Here is a 24,264-nt window from a genome sequence, read left to right as displayed (position 1 = left end):
ATGTTTTTACAGGACATAAGGGTGATAAAGGGGAGACGGGTCCCGTGGGACCACCGGCTAAACTGTCATCGATAATAGAAATGGACCCGAATAATCCTGAAGGTATGATAACTGTTAAAGGGGTTTAATTGACAATATTAAGATTTAATTAAACATTTACATTTATCAATAATAGCTGTGTTACGCCCGGTCGATATATAACGAATGCAGGGGAAAAGAACTATAGAACATAAGAGAAGCATGTCTTTTTGTTTACTGTTGCTTGTTGTATGTAGACAAAGGTCTTAAACGTTGAAATATATTGAATAATCACAGTCGTATCCTCGTAAATGGCATTGAATTACATGAATTATTACGAAGTTTATTGTTTTCTATGGTTACATAGTATATATATACATAATTTTACAGAGTTTTCACCGCACATCACTAAGAAGAAATATTAGCTCCAATTTAAAACAGTGTTACGTTATCGACAATTTCCTCTTCCAAAAATAAACCAACCGTATCAACATTTTGGAAACTGAATGGAAAAGAAATATTCTATATCGGATTGTTTTGGTCATTTTTGATCTAGGGTTAAAATCAAGAAAAAAAGAGTCGAAAATATATTTTATATGGAACAGTTGCCATTAGTTTCCTGTTAGCACTTCTCTAGAGCTCTTTGGTGTAAACTACCAGACTTCTATGAATGATTAAAAAATAATAAAACATTTGCTTATTATGGATTCAAAGCCGCACAAAATTGTAAGAGATTCATCGGCATTGTATTTTTCACTCTGAAACATAGATTTAGTAGTAACTAGCTGAAAACTTTCATACGTATACGGCTAACAATTCTGCAAAATTTATACATTCAATCTACATCCGTGAATCGTGCCAAGCCGCCACAAATACCGCTGCACGAACGAAATTTTCATCCATCACATATTATTCCATTTGCTGGTTTTAGCGGAATTTAATTATAAGTTACGTTACTTTGAGTTTCAACGTTATTTGATACTTTTAATTATACTCATAAAGTAGATACTCGAGAAGTGAGTAAATATTATTGTAGATTATGATTTTCACTAAGCATAGATTTATTAACGTGAAGTTCTATGCGTATTTACGTACTATACTCTCAATCGCCTATTAAAAGGTCCGAACGGCGATGTATTTACGTATACATTTACTTATAAAGACATTATTAAGAAATTCATTCAAAACTAGTACCTTATTTCGTGGTAGTAATGTTCAAAGTCTATTTCATACGCTCCTAAAAAGCTAATTGAAAATGGTGCGAAAGAGACGGACGCGAACGCGAGTTTCATCCGTCTCCTTCGCACCTAAAACTGTACATTTCTGCAATATATATATATATGCAACAGAAACGTATTTTTGTAGCAAAATAATTAAAAACATCAAGTTAGTTACACAATCTTGATAATTTAAAGGGGTAATTACCTGAAATAATGTATAAATTAGTTTTCACTGAACACTTCGTCACTGCGGCGTTGGCGTTGTATTCAAAGCACGGTCGAAACATAACTTCAGTGATGGTTTGGTGGGCTCTTAGCTATAAGGGAGTGACTGAGCCATACATTTGTGAAAAAGGTATCAAAACAACGGCACATGTGCATCAAGATACCATTGTTGAAAAGGTAATGGAGCCCCTTAATAACACCATGTTCAATAACCAAGAATGGTAACGCCGGGACATAAAGCTTGGTCTACGCAGTCTTGGTTGGTAACGAACGTTTCGGACATCATCAGAGCTGAAGACTGGCCGTCGTCTAGTCCCGATTTTAATCCACTGGATTATTATTTATGGTCAGTTTTAGAGCGTATGGCTTCCTGTAAATGCGATGATAATTTGGAGTCCCTAAAACAATCCATACAATTGGCAATTGAAGAGTTTATCCCATGGAAAGAATGCAGGCTTCTATTGGTAACTGGCCTCAACGTTTAAAGGACTGTATTGCAGCCAATGGACCACTTCAAATAAGCTTTTTATATTTTAATTTGTTTTATATTTATGTATTAAACTAACACACTGTACAAGTAATAAATGTTAATAGAAAATTTTTTGAAGTTATACTTCTTTTGGCGCGATGGAGAAAAATGATGAGACTGAATTTTTATAATGCGCGCGCACACCAACACCTGAATTCTACATCGTGAAGTTAGTTCTAGGTGGCATGAAAATCGATAACTATGTTCAAGTTATATATTCTATTTTATGTTTAGAACACGTGTTTCGTAACAGTACATTTGTTAAAATTTGATTTATTTTTCCATACGCCAAAGAAGTGTAACTTCTAACGCGTGTACATAAGTACACACACTCTTTTCTTCTTTGTTTCAGTATTTATGACAAGAGGTATATTGAATGATATCATTAATAGCTGACAATTTATCCTCGTATTTATAATTAAATTCATTATTATTTATTACAGCTTATGTTGTATAACTTTTAGATGCTGCCATTATGGAAATACTCAAGGGACCAAAAGGAGACACGGGTCAGAAGGTATGAGCTTAACTGAACTTATTACTTACTTAATAGCAAATTTAATATTTCACTCTATTAACAACAAAAAAATTATATATTTATGTAACAATTTATCAATTGTTTATTTAAAAAAGATCCTCTAGCAAATATTGGAGAAAATAAAATAAAAAATTTAAGACGAAACGTGCAATCCTCTTATCATCCTTATAAAATTTATGAGCAGTTATTGATATTTCAACATAACTTTCTTTCCATTAGAAATTAAAAAAAAAAAACATTAAAGAATAGGTTCCTTTGTATGGTGTATCGATAATCAATGTGGCACCTCTTGAGAGATTGCAGCACCGCCTAGGTCTCGATCGAATAAAAGGCTTTCTCAAAGTTCACGAACGCCAACCATAGTAGGATTTAGGCTGATTATATTCCACCGTTATCGTACCGTATTTGTGATAACCCTAGAAAACAGCTCATATACATGGCAAGCCCATTTCACTTCTTATATCAGCTTAACGTTCTTCAAAAGCATTTTATTGTGCCATGCTTGCTGCGTTTTGTCCTCGAGGATGACGAAATTGAATATCTTCTGAAGGATCTTAAGCACCAGGAGTACCACCAGCTTTGAGAATCAGCTTGACTGTAATTCCATTATCACCCGCCTTATTGTTTTTAAGCTGTTTTAGGGTCCTATTTATCTCGTACAGGCTAACGTCTGGGATATCCTCCGTATAGTGTCGGGTTACTTTGGCTCTAGGATGTGAAGTCTTTATGGTAATAGGTGCCCGTGCGGTTGTATATAACTGTCCGCAGCTTTTCTCGACTTCCATTTAAAGTTCGGGCTTAGGCGAAACGACCTTGCCGTCACCGGTCTGCAACTTCGTCAGTTAGCTCTGCTCAATAGACAAGTCTCGTGCGATTACTTTGGACTCTTTGTTATGAACTATAGACGCCTTCACACAATCTGTATTATAGCGGCTTATATCGCCAGTCATTGACTTGGAGATCTGTCTATTTAGCTGCCTATACTGGGAAGCATCGTCTGTGGATTAAAGAGCCATTTGGCGTCTTACATCCATCAATTTGAGGGTAGAGTCTGAGATTTTTCCGGTTCTTTTTGAACGACTGGCCTTGAAGAACTTAGACCCAGCCGTTCGAACAGCTGCCACGAACCTGTTATTATACTCGTCTACGTGAACGCAGTCACCGAGGCATTCGAAGCGGTTTTGCAATTCAAGTTAAAAGCTTTCGTGAAATGGAACCAATTGTAACCATTGTGTAGTGGAACAGGGACGGAATTTGTCATAGGACCATTTGCGTGTCATCAATATACAATTATTTTGAATTATCTGGATTTCACGCCACTAAGATGACGGCTGGATCCCATTTTAACTCTAGGATATCATAGAATTTCTTACATATGTGAAGTAATGAACGTAGTCAGGCATATAACAAACTAGCTGACCTGGCAAACGTTGTTTTTCCATATAAAGTATAATTCACGCGATAGTTTTATAAGTAATAAAATATTGCCTATATTATAGCCTGTACATCATCTTGTTCTATTGTCAATAGTTTTTGCAGCGCACGCAAAAATAGGTTTTCGATTTTACACCTTGTGTTACAAAATAGCAATTTTATTACAGATCCCTAATTTTGAAAAAAACCTATAGCCTTCCTCGATAAATGGATTACCCAACACTGAAAGAATCATTCAAATCGGACCAGTAGTACCAGAGATTAGCGTGTTCAAACAAACAAACAAACAAACAAACACTGCAGCTTTATAATATTAGTATAGATTAATTCTAATGAAAATTCAACAGGGAGAAATAGGTTTGATGGGACCGCTCGGAAAAGCTGGCCAGGATGGTTCTCCTGGTGAAAGAGGACATAGAGGACATAAGGGAGATGAAGGTCGCAAGGGGGAGAAGGGTGATACAGGAGCACCTGGACCTCCTGGAAATTCTCCAACAGGTGGTTTGTTAGATGTAAGTATTCATACTAATGATGACTCGATGGTTTATTTTAATATGGGGATATAAATATAATGTTAATTAAACCTGACAGACTTTAATTACAACAGATTTTCTATGATATATTCAATGGTACAAATGGAGGATATTATTCCAGTCAGCAATAGTTAGCCCTCTTGACACTTGCTAACTTGTTATTAACCCCTGAACCAAGTGTCCAGGAATTCTAAAGATGCATGCCATCTTGACGCTCATAAAATATTTTATAAGATGAGATTAATTACTATGAAGAAACTGCTTGTAGATTTTTTATCCTAGTATATGCAGGAAAATGTTTTCACCTTGTCTGGTTCTTCTATTTGTATATTGTTTGATACTTTTAGTGTCACAATTGCAAGTCCGGGGCAGATGGAAGGCCGGGAGAAGCTGGCTCACCTGGTGTTCCTGGAAAAGATGGAATAAGGGGTAAGTATTTATTGTCATAGTAAACCACCTTCAAATGAAAGCCGCTAATTTTGTCATATTTTCGCATTAAGTAGTCTATTAATAGGTCTGGAGTTTTGACGTCATGGTTTGAAGTAAGGAAGTCATTTTTATAATATACTTGCAGGTCATAAGGGTGATAAAGGGGAGAGGGGTCCAGTTGGACCTGTAACCAAACTATCTTCGATATTAGAATTGGACCCAAACAACCCAGAAGGTACGTTTTTATTGATCATGTAATAGTATGTGAATTACTCACATACAAGGGCCGTTTGCGATGTTTGAAACGTTTTTCTAATAGCTGTTAACGTCCCATCTCATTATTCCAGACAGATTAACGAAAGAAGTTTCTAAGATTACTTAATAAAAACGAATACACATATTCTACAGTTCTTTAGAGTAAGCTATGATGCTAAAGACCCCTGTTTTTGTCTGTTTTCTTGAAATTCAAATGAATTATAATTACAGATGCTGCTATCATAGAAAAACTCAGAGGAGTAAAGGGAGATATGGGAGTGAAGGTTAGCAATCTTGTTTTGTTCCTTTTTTTCTTGCTTTAAATATTTAAAATTAAAACAACATACACTTTATTGAATACAAATATTTTGCTCAGTTGTAACTATAGATACGTTCCACTTCAAACTTCCCAGGGAGAGAAAGGTGATAGGGGATTTAGAGGACCTGAAGGCAATCCGGGCAAAGATGGTATGCCAGGTGAAAGAGGACACAGGGGACATAAAGGAGATCAAGGAAGCAGGGGTGAGAAGGGAGATGTAGGTGCTCCTGGACCTCCTGGGAATATAACAACTATCAGTTTGATGAAAGTAAGCAACTGAAATACTACACAAATAAAATTTAAAAAACAAAATTTTATGAACGATGCGGCACTCGAACCCACTACCTCCGGCGTTCCATGCCCGTGCTCTAACCAACTGAGCCAACCGTTCGAGTGACGTATCGTTATAAAATCTTGTATGCTTTGTTCAACTCTCAACAACAACTGAAATACTATTTGTTGTAATTTTGTTTCTTATATATAAACATATATACGCACCGTTTGATTTCATATTTAATTAAAAAAAATACACAATTAGTGTTTTTTTTTGTTTAAGTTAGTTTAGTTTTTGCAATGAATGAATGAATGAATGAATGAATGAAAACACTTTATTGCACTAAAAATTTAATAATTGGTACATTAAAGTTATGGTAGCACAATTAGGCGGCCTTATCGCTATTCAGCGGTCTCTTCTGGGTAACTTAAATGCTATTAAATTATAATGAAATTTAAACTTGTTTTTGTAAAAGCTCAAAGGTGAAAAAGGGGATGCTGGTGTCCCAGGGATAGCTGGACCTCCTGGCACTTGTCCGACGGTCACCAAATCTGCTGCACAAGGGCCTCCGGGTCCCCAAGGATCTCCAGGACTCCCTGGTCCCCCTGGACCCCCAGGACCTGCTGGACCACCTGGTGTTTCCATCACTGGGCCTAAAGGAGAACCTGGTGAATCAATAGTCGACACTTCATTCGTCTTTAGAGAAGGTGAGACAGGTAAGTGTATTTTTGGGTGAAAAAATTTTTCTGCAAATACGAAAAAAGTGTAAGTTATCTACCAGTAAGCAGGATAATACGTGGGTAACCCTGAAAATGTTTAGAACTGGCCAGTTAGAAACATTGCTAATGAAAACTTTTTTTGAATTTCAATTTTAGAACTCTTTGGTAACCTAATGTAGTATATTGCATTCATTTGTCATTTGTTTTTGTGAATTGGCGGCAAATCTTACTCTCTCGTACTCTTGCTACATGTGAAAATAAACCTAACGCGAGAAATTTTCGGTCAATGATTTGTTATGACTTTCCTTTTTGGCGTACTCCACAACAAAGCTATGATAGGTTGCGATTAACATTTCTTAATGAAGCCCCATCTCGTACCACTATTTACAATTTATTTACGGTTTAACGAGTTTAAGCGTGGACGTAGCAATCTCAATGATGATCCGCGTGAGAGACGTCCTTTAACAGCGACTACTGAGACAGAGATAGAGGAAGATAAGAGTGACCTATCAGCAGATACGGGCAAGCCTAGGCATTGGTATGAGTCAAATTCAAAAAGTATTACACGAACAATTAGGCGTCAGGAAGCTTTGTACCAGAAGGATTTCCCATACTATAATCGACGACCAGAAACACTTTCGCATGGACTGGTGTCGCCAAATGTTCGATAAGTTCTCTCAATTGACTCAAATGCTGTATTTAACATCGACACAGGTGATGAAAGCTTCGAACCCGAAAGCAAAAGACAATCAGCTCAGTGGGTGTTTCCTTTCGAAGATCGGCTAACTAAGTTATAGAAAGGAAGAAGTCAAGGAAAAAAGATGATTGCCTCATTCTTTGTTCGGAAAGGTCGTTTCGCAACTAGAAGGAGCATCCCAAAGCTCAAGCAGGATCCCCCTTCACCACGACAATGCTTCAGCGCACTCCGCAAAACGGACTGTTGAATATTTGACTATGGCAGGTGTGGAGATAATGAGTCATCCGCCATACAGTCCTGACCTGGCGCCGCGCGACCTTTATTTGTTCCCAAGAACTAAAGATAAAATTCGAGGTATTCGCTTTACGAGCCCTGAAGATGCGATGTGTAGAGAGGAACGGAGATTACTTCGAAAAATAATAAAAGTATTGGCAACTGTCTACATTAAGCCGTTTTTTATTTTCTAAATATTTTCATTGTTACCTAGGTACAATCGTTTAAATATTATGTATGTTAGTTTATTTAAATGTTAGGGAAAAGTTTCCTCGTTTTTTACATAGAAAATTATTGTTTGATTTTTTTTTCAAAGTTGATTTACATTCAATTTCTTTATATATGTGCCATTTTTTGTCTTAACTCATATTCAAATTACAATTATTAGGAGCATTGGATGACGAAGACGACTTCTATACAGCAGCTACAGTTATATACAGAACTATCAAAGGCTTAATAAAAGTAAGTAAACTTAACTTAACTTATTAAGTAAAAAAAAAACTTATTTAATATATATACTTAAAAATATTTTTGCGTAAAAATTACCTGTTTTTTGAAGCTTGACGTTTACTGCGTCTAATTTAGTTTAGCCATCGACCTCATGGACTACTGTCCTCACCTCTGGGCGGGTGCTCCCCAGTACCAGCTTGTTTCGTTTGACAGCATATAATGAAGAGCGGCTCGACGAATTATCGACGAGCAATTCATCTCCAATCAGCTTGATTCTTTTGCGTTGAGTAGAGATGTGGGTTCTCTCTGCATCTTCTACTGTATGCATCACGGAGAGTATTTAGAGGAGCTGTTCGTTTTAGTAACAGAAACCGAATTCTACCACCGGACACTTCGTCAAAATGAGAAATTCCAACGGCATAATGAATGCCAATCCACAACCAAGCATTTTTCGAGGAACTTCTGGCTACACACGACCACCTTGTGGAATCAATTACTACCTGCAGTTTTCCTGACCCGATACGACTTAGGGACCTTCAAGCTTAAAGCACACTCCCAACTTAATGCCGGCAATGTAGGCAGTTGTCTCACCACTTCCCATCACACGAGCCTCTTACTCATTCACCCCTCCTTATATAAAAGATTTTTTAATTGTATCTTCTACATGAAGAGATTTGATTGTGTAGATGCGTGCTGCCAAATTTCAACATCCACAACATTTATTGCCATGTAGGTACACATTCTTATTTATAATTTGCTCTGTTTGTATTATGTAAGTGCATATATATATATGCATACGGACACGCTGCACGTCATATAAAAGTGCGTATTAAAAGGCATAAAAGGCATTTATTTTCTCAAAATTGATTCCTTTAGAATTCTTTTTGATGTCATTTCTAATATACTAGATACTACTATCGCTTCGGAAACAAATGACGCTCTGAGAGAGAAGAAGCGGCTTTTTTTGCGCTCTTTTCAATAAAAATATACAATATTGTACAGTCATTTCTATCACTATAAAATAATCACAATCTAGTCCCAGGCCGTCCGATCATTTAGATATTCAGCAGTGGAGTAATAGGGTTTATGACGGAGCCATTTCTTTTATAAAATATTTAAATTTATTTATAGATAATACCTGAACAGTGGCTGGGACTTTATTATAGAAGTGTATACATTTACCCTTAAAGCTATTATGTATCTTGTGAAGCCTACTAGAATTAGTTACAAGCAATCCCTTATTTCTAGTGTTATATTGCACGGACGCCCGGTTAAGTTAATGATTAACAAAGTTAGCTAACATTGCGCGCCGGGTTTGAGCGCTCGTCATAATAGTTTGTTTTTTTCACATTGTTGATTGTTGATTTCACAACCCATAAAGGCCCTAACCTCCAAAGCCACATACAGTGTAGATTTCAATTTCAGTTTCTTCTGCGTACAACCAAATTGTCGAATACATTTCTAGGTTAATATGACATGGGTACCTTAAAAAATTACTTATACCTACCTAATAGACTGGTAGTGGTCTTTGAATGTGTGTGGTGTAGCAGTAGAGTATGGGCTGCGGTGATCACTTTCTATCACGCTACAAAACACTCACATCATAGAAAATAATAGTCTTTCTTTCAATAATCTTTTATATAATATTATTAGTGAGTCTACTTCGCCTCTTTAACATTTTAGGCTAAATTAGGTTAAGCGTGAATATAAAACGTTTTTGAAAACTTTAACAGTACGTTGACAAATAGACATGTTTTAAGTTACGCGATCATCACCTCGAGTCGTTAGCTCCGCTAAAGCTCCGCGTATATATATATATATCACACACACACACACACACACACACACATATATATATATATATATATATATATATATATATATATATATATATATATATTATGTTGTGTGTACTGTGAGTATAAGTAATTATTGTGAAAAATAAAGGTTGCCTTCTCGTGTATTTGGTGTTTTAACCCCCACAAGACCCACACATATAACATATTTGTTTATTATTTTTCATTACGAATAGCATGATCATATTATTGTGAGTATAAATAAATAAATGTCTTTTCAAATAACAATATTGTAGTCTCATAAGCAATGAAAAGTGATGTAGTAGTATTAATTAGATCTTAATGAAAGTTTAGTATGAAAATCATCAGCAATTCATTAAGGTTCATAGCATTACAGTTGATATGGTTCTCTTTTAGAGGTATAATATATTTTTTTTTACAGAGAACATCCTTAACACCGCTGGGGACGATAGCTTATGTACTACAAGAGAAAAGATTGTTGGTCCGGATCGAAAATGGTTGGCAATATGTTATTGTAAGTATTGCTCATTCGTTGGTCAAAAACTTTCATTAATAATATAAGTCCTCAGTAAAAAATACTTAACATAAAGTCGGTACTTTTTCACAACCAAAAAAAAACATTGAAGAAAGCGTTTGAGAATTTATCACATGAATATTTTTTTATTTTTAACCGACTTGATAAAGGAGAAGGTTCTCAATTCTATAAGTTTATTTTTTATGTTTGTACACCGATTACGCCTTAAAACATATCAATAGTTAGCACATACAAATAATAGTATTTGTTTAATAGATATTAAATGTTTTTGGTTTTGGTTTACATAAGAGGTGTATTAAATTAAATCTTTAAAGTCATTTTACACTTTTTAGTTTTTGTAGTCGGTTTTTTAAACGTAGTTTTTTTTATTAAACTTTGTAGGTAGGCTCGCTATTACAAACACAAGATTCATTCAACAGCAGATCGTACCAGCCCGTATCTTCTAGAGAACATTTAGAAGAACAGTCAACAAAAATTAATCAAGATTCTGTGAGTATTTTAATATAATTATGAATACATAAAATATCAATACTATAATATATATATATATAATCAACGTGAAGCCCTTGAAAAAATTCATTAACGCTTAATAATGCTGATATATTAACAATTGAAATATAAAAAACGGACGAATGCAAGTCATACTCGTCCACCGGGTTCCGTACATATAATACTTATCTATACTTATAAAAATAATTTAAAATCTGTACAAGCTTGTGCCAATAAAGTCCTTTCATCACACGGCTTACTTAATTCCAAATTTGCAGCACCATTCCGTGCATAAAGACCCTGTTTTTTATATAATTTAAGTACAAATATATAATTTTTATCTTATACTATACTTGTTGTATTCGGCGGTATAACATTGCAAGTTTCACTGTTCTAGGTCAAAAGAGAATACCCTATAAATTTTGATTCCCTTGAGAGTGTCGAAATATACATTTTTGTGAGATAAGCAGCTGTATCTTTTTTTACGTTTACTTGTAAGTTTGATTTTTTTACAGCTTCAAGAAAGTGTAACTTTTTAATTTCCAATTGATACCTTCATGGCTTCTCAAGATAAAGGGTCTTAACAGAAGTACAGACAACAAAGTGATAATAATATTAATATATTTTCCTTTTGATGCACGAAACTCTAAAAAGGAAAATAAGTCACGATTTCTATAGATTTCGATGTGGTATTTAAATGGTCAACTACTTAGCATTATATTACTCTATTCATAAACTAAACTAAATTAAAAAGGCATAAAAAGCATTTATATTCTCAAAATTGATTCCCTTAGAATTCTTTTTGATGTCATTTCTACACGACACTACGACCACTTCGGAAACAAATGGCGCTCTGAGAGAGAAGAAGCGGCGAAAAAACTATACCAGTATTCTTTTTTTTGCACTCTTTTATTAACTAACTCACTCGCAGACTGTTCATTTTGAAGAAATAGTTTTTGACAAGATTCACGCAAGAAATGCACCGATGCAATAGGTGACACATTCATAGATGTAATGGGCTTCCAATAAACCACAAAGTTTAATATAATATATTGTACTTTTATAGCTTATTTAGAAAATATAAATAAATTTTTTGTTATAATTAACAGGATGGAGGAGGAACACGTTCATCAAAACAAAATCTGGGTGACGTTAAGCCATCTATCCATTCTACAGAATATGTAGAGTTACAGAACAGAAAGAATGCTATTGATAATTTATATGTAAGTACTATGACTCTGATTACGACTATAAAATTTGGGATATAATTTTTTTTTAAGAAAACAAGGGGTGAGATGAGCAGGACGTTCAGATGATGGTAATTGATACGCCCTGTCCATTACAATGCAGTGAAGCTCAAGATGTCGTAAAATTCAAAAAATCTGAGCGGCACTACAACTACGCTTTTAACTTTGAGACAAGATGTTAAGTCTCATTTGCCCAGTAATTTCACTAGCTACGGCGCCCTTCAGACCGAAATACAGTAATGCTTACAGATTACTGCTTCACGGCAGAAATAGGCGCCGTTGTGGTATCCATAATCTAGCCGGCATCCGGTGCAAAGGAGCCTCCTCAGTTGTACTTAACGGGATACTCATAAAAATCGAGGATTGTTCGAGTTATAGTACCAATATTTCATAGTTATTTTCTTGAATAAAATGTATGATATTAAAATCTTTTCTCTTTTTAAGGGTGCTATTATTATTATTACAGATTCGATTAGTGGCGCTCAACGAACCATACCAGGGGAACATGGTAACTCTCACTAACCGGACCGGGAGAAATGCTGTGAACCAAGAATGTCACAAGCAGGCCCTAAGAGTTTTCAAAAGTAATAGCTTCGTCGCATTTTTGACTAATAAGTAAGTGTAGGTTTTAGCAGGCATATTCATTCATTCATTCATTCATTTAAGTTCCTGTATACCATAGCTGGGCCAGAGGGCATCTTTATCGCGAATTGCCCTGAGTATCTCTTTCTGAGTATTTCACTCCTGGTTGCTGCGATGTCTTTCGCTTCATCAATGGCAGTACGCCGCCAAGTTTGCTTTGGACGGCCGCGCTTGCGTTTTCTTGAGGGCTTCAGTCTAGGGCTTGCTTCGGTAAATGGTTGGGAGGTGGCCTATCCAGCTTAATTTGCGGAGTTTTATCTGTTGGTCGATTGGAACTTCATGACAGTGTTGCCAAAGATGATCGTTGGAAATTCTAAGAAGCTAGCCTTTTAATGGATTTTTGTCATAAAATAGTGTAATATAATATACCTTATAAAGAAAGAATAGTGTATATATGTAATAGACAAAAAATTTGAATTTATATATTACCTTTTTTTAATGAAACCTGACCCGATCACATAGACCTTATAAGCAATTCATAAGAGCTAGTAGCGATTGTTTACGATAAGTTAGGATCATTACCTGACCACCGCTTGCCTCAGTTGGATGATTGAACTGTTTGCATTGCAAATATTACAGTATTATCAGACTATTGGGTTACGAGTATAATATGTCCGAGTTGTAAAGTATCTATACGGTAGCGTACTGCGTCTTAGAAATAAGAATATTGCATAGTATATATAGTTGGTTGAAATATTTATGTTACACATTCCGAATGCGTAATTGAACACTTTAGCTTCTTATTATGAATTTCAACCATATAAATGTTATGTAATTCAATGGAAGTGGTTATTGTTAGTGGACAATGAATTGGAAATTATAGTCCATTGATTATTGAAACTGAAACATTACCCTTAGAAATAGAGCAGATATGGATTATTGTTGCTTATTTAGTTATTTGCATATGATAAATACCGCAAGTGTATTTACGAGAAGTGTTAACAATAGCAAATCTGAATGAACGCCAAGAAAGTTTGGCGAAGTATCGCAGACAAAATATTTTATCCTTACAATAGGATCGCGCAAACTTTCAGCGGATAACAACTTCGGCGGCCACAAACAGATACAAATAACAGCTCTGCTTGTCTTGGGATATAAACGTAAATATATTTAAGTATATACTATTATTCATACATATTATAGATAATGAAAACCAGGATCCAGTGTGTCTGTATAATAAAAAAGAGAGAAAAGAATAATAATAGAACACAAATCAGTGATTTTTTGAATGATTTCGCTTGATGTCTCTGCTTTCTTGTTACCGCACATCTTCCATACTGCTGATCGGTTTTTCATGTGGTTAATGTACGTAGGATATTGATTTGATTCACTAAAATTGGATAATGGTAACCATATAAGCGGAAGTTTAAATTCGTTTATTTTAAAATAACTTATATCATTCTGCAGTGACTACATCCGCATTAAGATCGTATAGCAGTTTTTACAGTACGAATTTCTGAATCATAACAACTTTTTATCTATTTCTGTACCCATAAAATATTTATTTACAAAATTTCATGGTGATTTGTTCAGTATATTGTTGTCCGTACAAATGAGTTTGGTTAGTGTTCACCGCTACTGACAATCTCTTGCAACAACAAAGTGAATAACAGAGCGTTGCCGGCCTTTAACGTCCCGGAAATAATGATGAAACAGTTCATGTATATTTTATATATTTATATTTTTTGACACAAAACTTAATTACCTACAGCGGGAAAACTACAACAATCGTCTATTCCAAATTTCGCGAGTGGCTACGGAAAACCACCGTTGTGTTGGTGTCTTCTGTACCAACTCAAATATGTACGACCAGCTATTTTTGCAGGGAATCATAGACCATATAGTGTTTTATTTATTTCATAGTCAAAAAATTTGTGTGTTTTCCTTGTTAATCTATTTTTTTCTATTTTATTCTATTTAATATTTAGTGGTTACTACGTGGATGAAAGTTCTTCGCAAGCCTCAACCCAAAACGTGTTGGTGATGCTTAAAACTAAATCTAACTATAACATCATAATCATAACAGTTCCTATTAAACACAATGATACTATTGCAGGATAGACGATTTGAAATCCAGAGTATTCCGAGACAGGAACCTGCCAATAGTAAACTTACACGGACAAGTACTTTTCGACTCTTGGAATCAAATGTTCAATGGTTCAGGGGCACTTTTTGGGAATGCGAATATATACAGTTTCAACGGGCGGAATGTTCTAAATGATCCCACTTGGTAAGTTAATATTAATCTTAAACAATCTTCTTTGACATAATATCTTATATCTTTAAACGAACAATTCGTGTATATATTGAAACGCCTCCAACGATTTTAATTAAATTTAGTATACAGGTAGTTTCGGGGGCAAGAAATCGATCTAGCTAGGTTTCAATTTTAAAAAATGTAGTTTTATTCATGTTTTAATGAGAAACTGCTACAATAACATTAGAATACAAATGTAAATTTCGCCACTATATACCTACAAGACTTTAATAACTCATATGGGACATTGGGTGATCCGGAAAGCAGAAGACCCGGGTTTGAATCCAGATATCCTATTATTTTTTTTTTGTTCAAGTTTTGTACACTCTTAAAAATCCGAGCAATGTTCGGTCTTCCAGATATTTTTACTATAAATCGATCATTTATATTGTACACAGCCCAAATATGGATTATAAATAATAATATGGATATTATAATATGAGTACGATTCACGACAGCATATTCATTATTTAAATGTATGATAATTATTCTTTCAACTTTGACCTCATTGAAAATACCATCGCAGCGAAAACTAAACAAAGTTTTATGCCACAATAACAAGAAAATAATGGTAAAGGTTGTTTTAAAGTTTAAACATTATGTTAATGTTGAAATGTTTGTAGTAATTAAATTTATTTTATTAATCATATTTACAAAAATGTTGTACCGACCTGTATACTTACATGCAATCAGGGTTAAAACACCTTTATTTTCAATTGTATCTTTATTTTCTTTGATTAACGCGAGTGTTACACATTATTTATTTCATTACATTATCATGGTTAAAATTCATGTAATTGTAACTGTGTTTTACTTTTGCTCTCTTTTTTTAGTTTTTGGGTAAAAGTAAAAAAAAATCCGGGGGGGACACCTTGAAAACGTACTAAAACTAATACTAATGCTAAAACATAGTTACAATTACAAGGGTTTTAATCCTATAAAAATTGTTTTATTTAAATTGTATCTTTGTTAGGCCAGTGAAAGCGATTTGGCATGGTAGTACACCTTCTGGGATAAGAACGCCCAAAACGTTTTGCGATGAATGGCAGAGCGATAAACCTCTTGACTTTGGAACAGCATCTTCACTTCGTAGAAACAAACTGTTAAACCAAGAGCTGTGAGTATTAATTAGTGAAGTAAAAGTAATGAAAGAAGTTACTTTTTTTCTAGCAGTTCACTTTATATAAGTTTTGGCAATTTTTTTTTCATTTGATATTGCAGTTCTAAGGATAGTAGATAATCATTCGAACTACGAGAACTATGACAAGTTTTGTGCACCTATCTTATGTTAAGTCTATAATTGCTTTTCATTACTTAAAAACCTTAATAAGTTTTATTTTAGGTAATATAAACTTCCCACAAAAAATTATCTAACTACGGTAAAACCGCATTCAAGTCCGTAGTAAAAATATACAGCAGAAAAAAGACTGTTATATACTATGTAAGGTTATTATTTCTAGATATATGTATTTATATTTTGCAGATATCCGTGTGATAACAAGCTGATAGTATTATGCGTAGAAGCAACAGCCAACCGCATATCGAGGCGAAGGCATACGCTTACAAGGTAAGTGACGAATTACAAGTAATTTATTTCTTACATAACATGTAACACAGATTGTACCTCTCTGCTAATTTTGAAGTGAAAACTTCCTTAGAATCGTTGTGATTTGAAAGTCGATGAAACGAAAAAGCGCGACAGTAAAAAGAGACAGACACATAAATTCATAAGATTTAACGTGGGAGAAAATTATATAGGAAGCATTATACAGTGTTTGGTACCAGGTGATCATAGTTGTAGAAGAGATTGTCATATGTATGACGCGAGTATACCTTAATATATTCTGACGTCATGCGCACGGTTACGTATTACTACGTAAACACTAGGAGAACATAAATATGGCAACGGTGATAGTAATGTCTTTCACGGCGGTTGAAATCATGTGTCATCCTAGCAACATGTACCAGGACTTCGTATGCAGTTTAGAGGTTCATGCACAATGCAGGTATCACGTCTAACATGTGTATTATGTACGCACGTAATTTTTTTTAATTCAGTTAACAAGCTAAAGCGGGGTTTTCACTATTGACGTACTAAAAACAACAAGAGTCCTAGTAATAGGTCATCAAAAATGTCCGAGTGGCGTTGACATAAACGTATACAGATAATATTAAAACTTTCATACGAATTAACACCTTATTTTGTCGCAGTAATGTTCAAAGTCTATGCAGGAAAACTCACATTAACTTATATATATATCCGTTATTACCACAAATTATTGAAGCCAAGATAAAGAAAAATGCCAAAGTAAAAAAATACAAAAGTGGTCAATGAGTTGTACCATGGTACGGAATCCTTGTTTGTGAGTCTGTCTCCCACTTAACCGTTTCTATATTAACTTCATTTCGTCAACCCTGGAATATAAAACAAAGGCAATTTAAACAAATGAATCAATACATGCAATTATCTGATCTGTCGCATCAATTCGTAATTACTAATTAGATTGCGGCTTTGACCACAAAAACCTACCTATTCACGTAAACCGAAATATACATAATTTATACATTTCATACAATTTACATTATCTGTACCCGTGTGATCAATTTCAATGGAATGCCACTTAATGAACCGATTTGTAAAATTTATTTCGAAAATGCTTTTCACGAATTGAATGTTTATTTCTCAGTATTTGTGTATATTTAGCAAAATTTATTGAAGTAGGCGTTACTTTGCGGAAATCCATAATTATCTGGCACGAGACCCAATTTTTTTTTGTGCGAGACAACACGTCCTTAGGATGCCTCGTGTAGAGGCGAAACACGTGTCGAATTGTTTAAATATAAATATTGGCGGAAGTAACACTAAAGAAAACTCAAATCATTTGGATATATATTTAACGTTGTTGATGCGAGAGATGCCTTCGTTGTTAAACACACGAATAGACATATGTAGGCTTTTTGGCTTTTTACGCCACCTTTTCGGGTAAGAGTTATATTGACAGGCCCAGCATAGTCGATGTCAGTGTGTGTAAATGGCTTAGCTTGTTGTACACGAGCGGGAGGGAGGTTTGCCATTATAGGCGAAAGATGCGACGGTGCGACCTTAAAACAGAAATTACAATTTCTTATGCGTTGTCTGATAATATTTCTAGCCGAAATAATCCAATATCTCTGTCTAAGTAATGACAGACGAAGATGAGAACCTGTCAGACAATTTGATCGATGATAATCATCAATTATAATATCAATCAAATGATCACGACGAGGTAAAAGAATTGGATGGCGATTTTCAAATGGTATATTTGCGTTTATTAATCCACCACCAACGCGAAGCAATCCGTTATCATCTACAAACGGATTTAGTATTCTTAAAGAAGGGGATGATACGTTACCCTTTTTTATGTTTTTTATTTAGTCAGAAAATTATTTTCTTTGTAATTCTCGAATAATTACCAGTTCAGCAGCCTCGTTGTTAGCGACGTGAATTGTAATGGTGCGTGGTAGTTTTTTCATAAAACGAAGTATATAAACAATGATGTGTAACAATTTTTCCAAGAAGAAATTCTATGCAATAATTCCAGAACCGGCGAATTCTTAATATTAACTGTAGCAGTCAGAGTAACTGTACTTTTAAACTCGGGAACTATACCATCATACGTGATGGTTCAAGTCGGTTGTCGGACGGCGCATCCATGGAGGACCATACCACCAAAGCGGGTGATTTATTAATTGAGGGGGTAATAAATCTCTTGATCCAAGTGATGTGTGAAATGTGAAAAAAGCGTTCAGGTGAAAGAATATCTTGTATTTTACTGACTCGGTTGGCAACAAATACTTGCCACCGATGTGGAGATGAATGAATCCAAGACAATGCGATTGTGAAGTCAGAGAAAACATAGATTTCATCTATAGAATAGCGGTCATGAAATGCAGAATACACTTGTTTCACAAACTCAGATGCAAGCAATGCGGCACATAATTCAAGCCCTGCTAAAGTAATTGTTTTAAGACGACCCATCTTTGATTTGGCGCAAACAAAATGTATGGAAACTTCATGATTTGGATGTGTTACATGCAAATATAAAACTAAGCCGTACGCTTTAATACTAGCGTCGCCAAAGGGAGCATGCGCACAGTACTACCAGCTGCGACACCTAAGTGGCGTGGTATTTGCAAATTAGCCAATAATGATAATTCATTTTTAAATTTAATAAAACGTTCGGTTATAGTTTCTGGTGGTTCCTGGTCCCATTCTACTTTTGCAAGCCAAAGTTCTTGTATCAAAAGTTTTGCGTATAATACAACAGGTGCAACAAATCCTAGAACGTCAAACAAGCGAGCAATAGTTGAAAGTATCGCCCGTTTAGTACTGTCAACAGATGTTGTGGATATAGTAAACGTGAAGGTATCGATATTAGGTATCCACTTCAAAAATACTATTGTCATCGCTGAACTCTTTTTTTTATATAATTTTTAATATAATTGAGGCGTTCATTAACTGATAGTTTTATAAAATCCGGGCATTGATATAAATGGGAATGTTTTGCGGTTTGACATAAATTGCAAGTGTTGTTATCATTGTGTATTATTGCAAAAGTATGAGAATTATGCGATGGTTTAGAAACGGTTCCGCGAGATCTTTGAACGTTCTAGAACCTTAATGTGGTGTCTTATGAAATCAACTAAGTCGGTACTCGATGGAATATCTTTTTAAATCGATGATTCAAAACCTTGTACTAAATTTGTATCTAATTTCTTAAGCGCGAGATGAAGAAAAATAAAATCTGTTAAATCAGAAATTTCTAATCTAAGCGTGGTTCCACTTAGCTTGCCTACCAAATATTGCACTCGTTGCGAATCATTGAGTTGCCTATTATTATGAACATTTGTGCTTAAACTCTGATAAAAGAGAGGCCAGCTTTCGGGTTATCCTGAAAAACTAACTAAGTCAAGCTGTGGTAGGCGACAAACATTGTTAACCGAATTAAATTTATCCGGTTCAACTTGATGACGACGAGATTGTAATATCTCATACCGAGTTTGCTGTACAACAGAAAATAATGTTTGAAATGCGGTCCAATTGTTAAAATTCAATTCAATTTTTAGGTTTTGTTCTAATAATAAAGCGTTATGTTGGTCAAGTAGATCATTAAATTCGCTATATAATTTCTCAATATTCGCCGACGTGGCCACAAATTCCTGTAAATTTCGCGTATTTGTATCAATAGAAATCTTTTTTGTCGTATTATATAGTTCATTTATATGCGAAAATATTGCATGTTTCTTACCAACTACAAGTTTGATTTGTTTCAAGCGCCATATTGAAAATGTGTTGTAAACTTGTAATGCTTTTTTATGAAATGTATATGTTTCGTTATGATAGTGTTAGATTATGCGAAATTAATGAGTAACGTGTTTATTATTGAACAAATATTTAGATAATAAACTAAAGTAAGTAGCTAAATATACTAACACAATGGGAAGGTTGGAAATAGGTAAGAATTGCCAATCGATTCTAAGTAAGGTAAGCAAAAATAAAAGCAAAATAAATAGCGAAAGCTGCTGGTTCTATCCGAATGGATCAAAATAAATGTTGATGCGAGGGATTCAAAATGGGTTGCGGTGTAATGCAAGATGTCCAGGTTAAGTGCGGTTCCGGGTAATCGGGTTTGGCCTGTTCACAATCAGTAAACATAAAGCGCCAAGTGGCCGAAGTACTCACCTGATACTGGTCAGCCCTTTCCTCAGTCAATCATTTCACTTGGCACTACGATGACAGGAAAAAAGTAGTATAAACCACGTGCGACAATGACGCCCGAATGTGTAGCGCGGCGCGTGCGTGGTCAGCGGTGTCAATCAAGATATATCGGTAAGTGTCACGTTGTAAGCGGCCAAAGAGTCGATCAGCGCCCGATGCGAAGACCAGGGTGATGCAAATGCTCGGATTGTACATCAACCCCCCAGGTGGCGTTATATGCTATTAAATGCGAACAATAACGGCGCAAACAAACGTTTCTGTCACAGCTTAAGTATCACTTCTGGAAATGAAAACAAATTGAATCTATGGCGTGGGTGTAGGTGATTTAGTACTATCGAATTACGAATGACTAGACTTTAAGCAGTATTTAGTCATTAAGCTGCTATTTTTTAGTTACAGCATACATTTCATACGCACCGTAAGTGTTGGTAGACCGCCCACAAGATGGACCGATGATCTAGCCAAGATCGCCGGGATAAGTTGCGTGGGAGTAGCGAAGGATCGATCATCATGGGTATCTTTGGGCGAGGCCTTTGTCCAGCAGTGGGCGTCTTTCGGCTGATATGATGATATTGATACATTTCACTCAAAACAATTATTAAGTAGTTTAATTTTAAATCATTTTTATCTCATAGGCACTATTTTTAGTTACGAAGAAGAAGCTGGCATTTCCCATTTCTTTAATGATTTTTATAATGAATTGAAATACATTAGCGTTATATCGTGGTTTCCCTGAAATATTACTTGCAAGGCTTTAATTTATAAGACTATCAACCGGACAACCATTATAAATAAAGTAGTACTAAACACTTTTAAAAGAGACTGAAGATGTGAAGGAGATATTTAAAGGAGAGTGACTGCGGGAAATTATATGAATGGAGCGCTGCATGCCTTTATAAACGGCCAGCCAAAAGAGGTGCGAATGGCTGTCCACAATGGAGTGCTTGTTGCTACGTATTAACGTGCCAACATGTGGCCGTACATTAGTACGGAAGTGGGAGTTGAGTATGGCAGAAGAAGCATAAAAGCAAAAATAACGCAGTTGATATGCGATCACTGCGTTGTATGTTTGGGGTGAAACTAATTCATAGAACTCCAAATGCGAACGCGCTGTCATCTGAAAGATGTTCTGACAAAGACTGAGAAAGGAATGCGGAAATTGTTTGGCCACGTAAAGCGAAAGACCTTTCAAATATATAAGGCAAGTGTATGTGGGCAAGTCGGTCGCGGGAGACCTCGTAGAACATTCGTCGACCAAATTGGGGTCTTTTGAGAAAAAGTATCCAAAGGTCCGAAGAACCCGCAACCGGCGTATTAAAAGAGTAATGAATGTAGAGGAAGCACGTGAGGTTTGTAAGGAGAAAAGCAAGTGGTATTCTATTGTATTTGCCTAACCCGACGGGAACAAGGCATGAGTATGTGTGTGCAGTACAAAAAAAAACTTATTAAGTCGAGATATTCCTCATATCTCATAATAATGTAATTTATATGTTATTATTTTATTTCAGATCTCGAAAGCGAGCCGGACGAGAAACACAAACTGATTCAATACTCCCGGAATTTTTGTAAAATTCAATAGTATTATTACAATTAAAATCAATTGTACATGCTTTAATTTATTGTTGACATGAATCGCATTTGTTTGTAAATACGTACGAAAGTAATTGTGTGATATGAGTATCCATTATTTCGATATTATTAACTAGGTATTAGCAGGCTATGTGACTCAAGAGTGTGTGTGAAATAATTTATAAAATGTCAATGATATAATTTCTTGTGCCATACTTGTTACTTTTGATGAATTAAATTCATAATATTTAAATGATTTGTAGTTTAACTTTGCAGCTGCTAACATTTTATCATACATCTAAAATGTGGTCTGGTAAGGTATGTGGATAATCTTTTGTATGCTGGACCAATTAAATCCGTGGGTATGTTCAGATGTTTAAAAAAAAGTGACGAGACCAGAATTCGTTCATCTAATCAATATCGATGAAAAACAGAAAATTTTATATATTATCGCAATTGCGCTTATCACTTTGAGACCCTCTTAAGAAATCAAGATTTTAGGTTCAAACAAAAATCCTGAGAGGCACTGCATTGTAATGGACACGATATTTTCATTATTATACTCTTTATTATAATTTCATCTTATTTTCTACATTTATATATAACATATTCATAAAAAACATTATTACAAATTAAAAAAATAAAAGTAGTGTCCCGCCGGCGTTGGTTTACGACAATTCCGCCGTTGGTTAGGGCGACAGACTGAGGAACTTCTGCACGATGCGTGCCGTTCCCAAAACAGATGCTTTCTGTAACTGACCCTTAATCCAGTCATGAAGCGAGAGCCTCTTGAGCCATCATCTCAAGAGGCTCATTATTATTATTATTTGGAGAGGATGGCTATTTATCTATTCCTAATGGGTCCTAGTAACAACGCGTCCAGAATTTAGCTATTGTGTCCGCCACTCAAACTTACAGCTCGTCGTCAAGTCTGCCGTATTTAAGAACCACAATGTCTTCTTAGCTTGAGTATTACAAACATCACATGGGAGAAAATTGGGAAAAATTAAGAAAATTTTCAAGATATAATGATGTTTTATCATTTTTCAGCATATCAATATTGAAATCACCGCACATCACAAGTCCCTTCTTAGTATTTTTTAATATGTAATACATAATTGTGTCAAGCGTTTCGTAAAATATATCTAATTCTCGTTTTCTGCTACAAGGAACTCTATAAATGCATAGTATAATCTGGTCGTGATTAATAGCGTAACATTCAATAATATTTGTCACGGATACTTGTGCCGGAAATTTTATTTCTTTGTATGGAATTTTATTTTTGACTAATATGAATGCTCCTCCTCTTTTTTGTTTTCTTGAAAATGTTGCAGCAACGTGGTAGTTTGGTATATGTAAAATATTTCCATGTCCAGAGAGCATGTTATGCTCTGTGATACATACTATATCGACATCCACTTTTTTAGTGTATAGTTCCTCTAAATGTAAAGTCAGTAAGTCCGATTTTGTAACTAGACCTGAAATATTTTGGTTAATATATGTATGTAAATATTACTGAAAAAACTTGTTATTTTCTAGTGTCTCATTTAATGCTTTATGTGTATTTACTGTCGTATTTATTTCGTGAGTTTCTTCTTTGTTTATTTGTATATCGTCATTTAGTTCTGTTGCGTATTTAATTCCACTGAAATCGATTTATTTTATGAGATTCTTAATATCAGTCATTAGTGTTTTCATCCCAGTATTGTTCAGAGATCCCTGTTTTCCGGAGAACAAGTGCTGATCATATGTAAAGTTTAAATTTGAGTCTAATAATTGTAGGATCTTTGATGTCATTATGATACTAATTTTCTTTGATATTTATATTATAATAAATTTTGAGATTGAGACATTGTTTTTATTAATTGTAATTTCAGAGTAGTCAGATTGGTTATGCCTGAACAACAAATTCGTTTTTGTTCTAATTGTTCAATTCAAATCAAAAATGATAAGATATTACGATGTCTAGTGATTGTAAAATTGTTTCAATGCGCTTTCTTTTTAAATATACATCACTTAGTAATGCAATACTTACCA

The 24,264-nt window shown here is 34.8% G+C and overlaps 1 protein-coding gene across 8 annotated transcripts in view; it reads left to right on the top strand.

Annotated features, from left to right (window-relative positions):
• The window catches only part of LOC126968464 (collagen alpha-1(XXII) chain-like), a 122,985-nt gene extending 100,502 nt beyond the window's left edge, over positions 1 to 22,483 (top strand). For 6 of the 8 annotated variants that reach the window (XM_050813554.1, XM_050813563.1, XM_050813538.1 and 3 more), the window contains 17 exons: positions 13 to 102; positions 2,457 to 2,509; positions 4,312 to 4,476; positions 4,845 to 4,926; positions 5,072 to 5,161; positions 5,413 to 5,465; positions 5,595 to 5,768; positions 6,250 to 6,490; positions 7,852 to 7,925; positions 10,152 to 10,244; positions 10,647 to 10,754; positions 11,864 to 11,977; positions 12,468 to 12,616; positions 14,700 to 14,873; positions 15,874 to 16,017; positions 16,384 to 16,467; positions 22,167 to 22,483. In XM_050813554.1, coding sequence (XP_050669511.1) covers positions 13 to 102; positions 2,457 to 2,509; positions 4,312 to 4,476; positions 4,845 to 4,926; positions 5,072 to 5,161; positions 5,413 to 5,465; positions 5,595 to 5,768; positions 6,250 to 6,490; positions 7,852 to 7,925; positions 10,152 to 10,244; positions 10,647 to 10,754; positions 11,864 to 11,977; positions 12,468 to 12,616; positions 14,700 to 14,873; positions 15,874 to 16,017; positions 16,384 to 16,467; positions 22,167 to 22,227 — 1,949 coding nt within the window. In that variant the 3' untranslated portion in view covers positions 22,228 to 22,483. The remainder of the gene's footprint in view (positions 1 to 12; positions 103 to 2,456; positions 2,510 to 4,311; positions 4,477 to 4,844; positions 4,927 to 5,071; positions 5,162 to 5,412; positions 5,466 to 5,594; positions 5,769 to 6,249; positions 6,491 to 7,851; positions 7,926 to 10,151; positions 10,245 to 10,646; positions 10,755 to 11,863; positions 11,978 to 12,467; positions 12,617 to 14,699; positions 14,874 to 15,873; positions 16,018 to 16,383; positions 16,468 to 22,166) is intronic. The other 2 variants (XM_050813530.1, XM_050813579.1) reach the window with 2 other exon arrangements.
• The last annotated feature ends 1,781 nt before the right edge of the window (positions 22,484 to 24,264 follow it).

Source organism: Leptidea sinapis, chromosome 1, assembly GCF_905404315.1.
Source record: "Leptidea sinapis chromosome 1, ilLepSina1.1, whole genome shotgun sequence".
Lineage (NCBI taxonomy): Eukaryota > Metazoa > Arthropoda > Insecta > Lepidoptera > Pieridae > Leptidea > Leptidea sinapis.
This window is presented reverse-complemented; position numbering and strand designations above follow the sequence as displayed.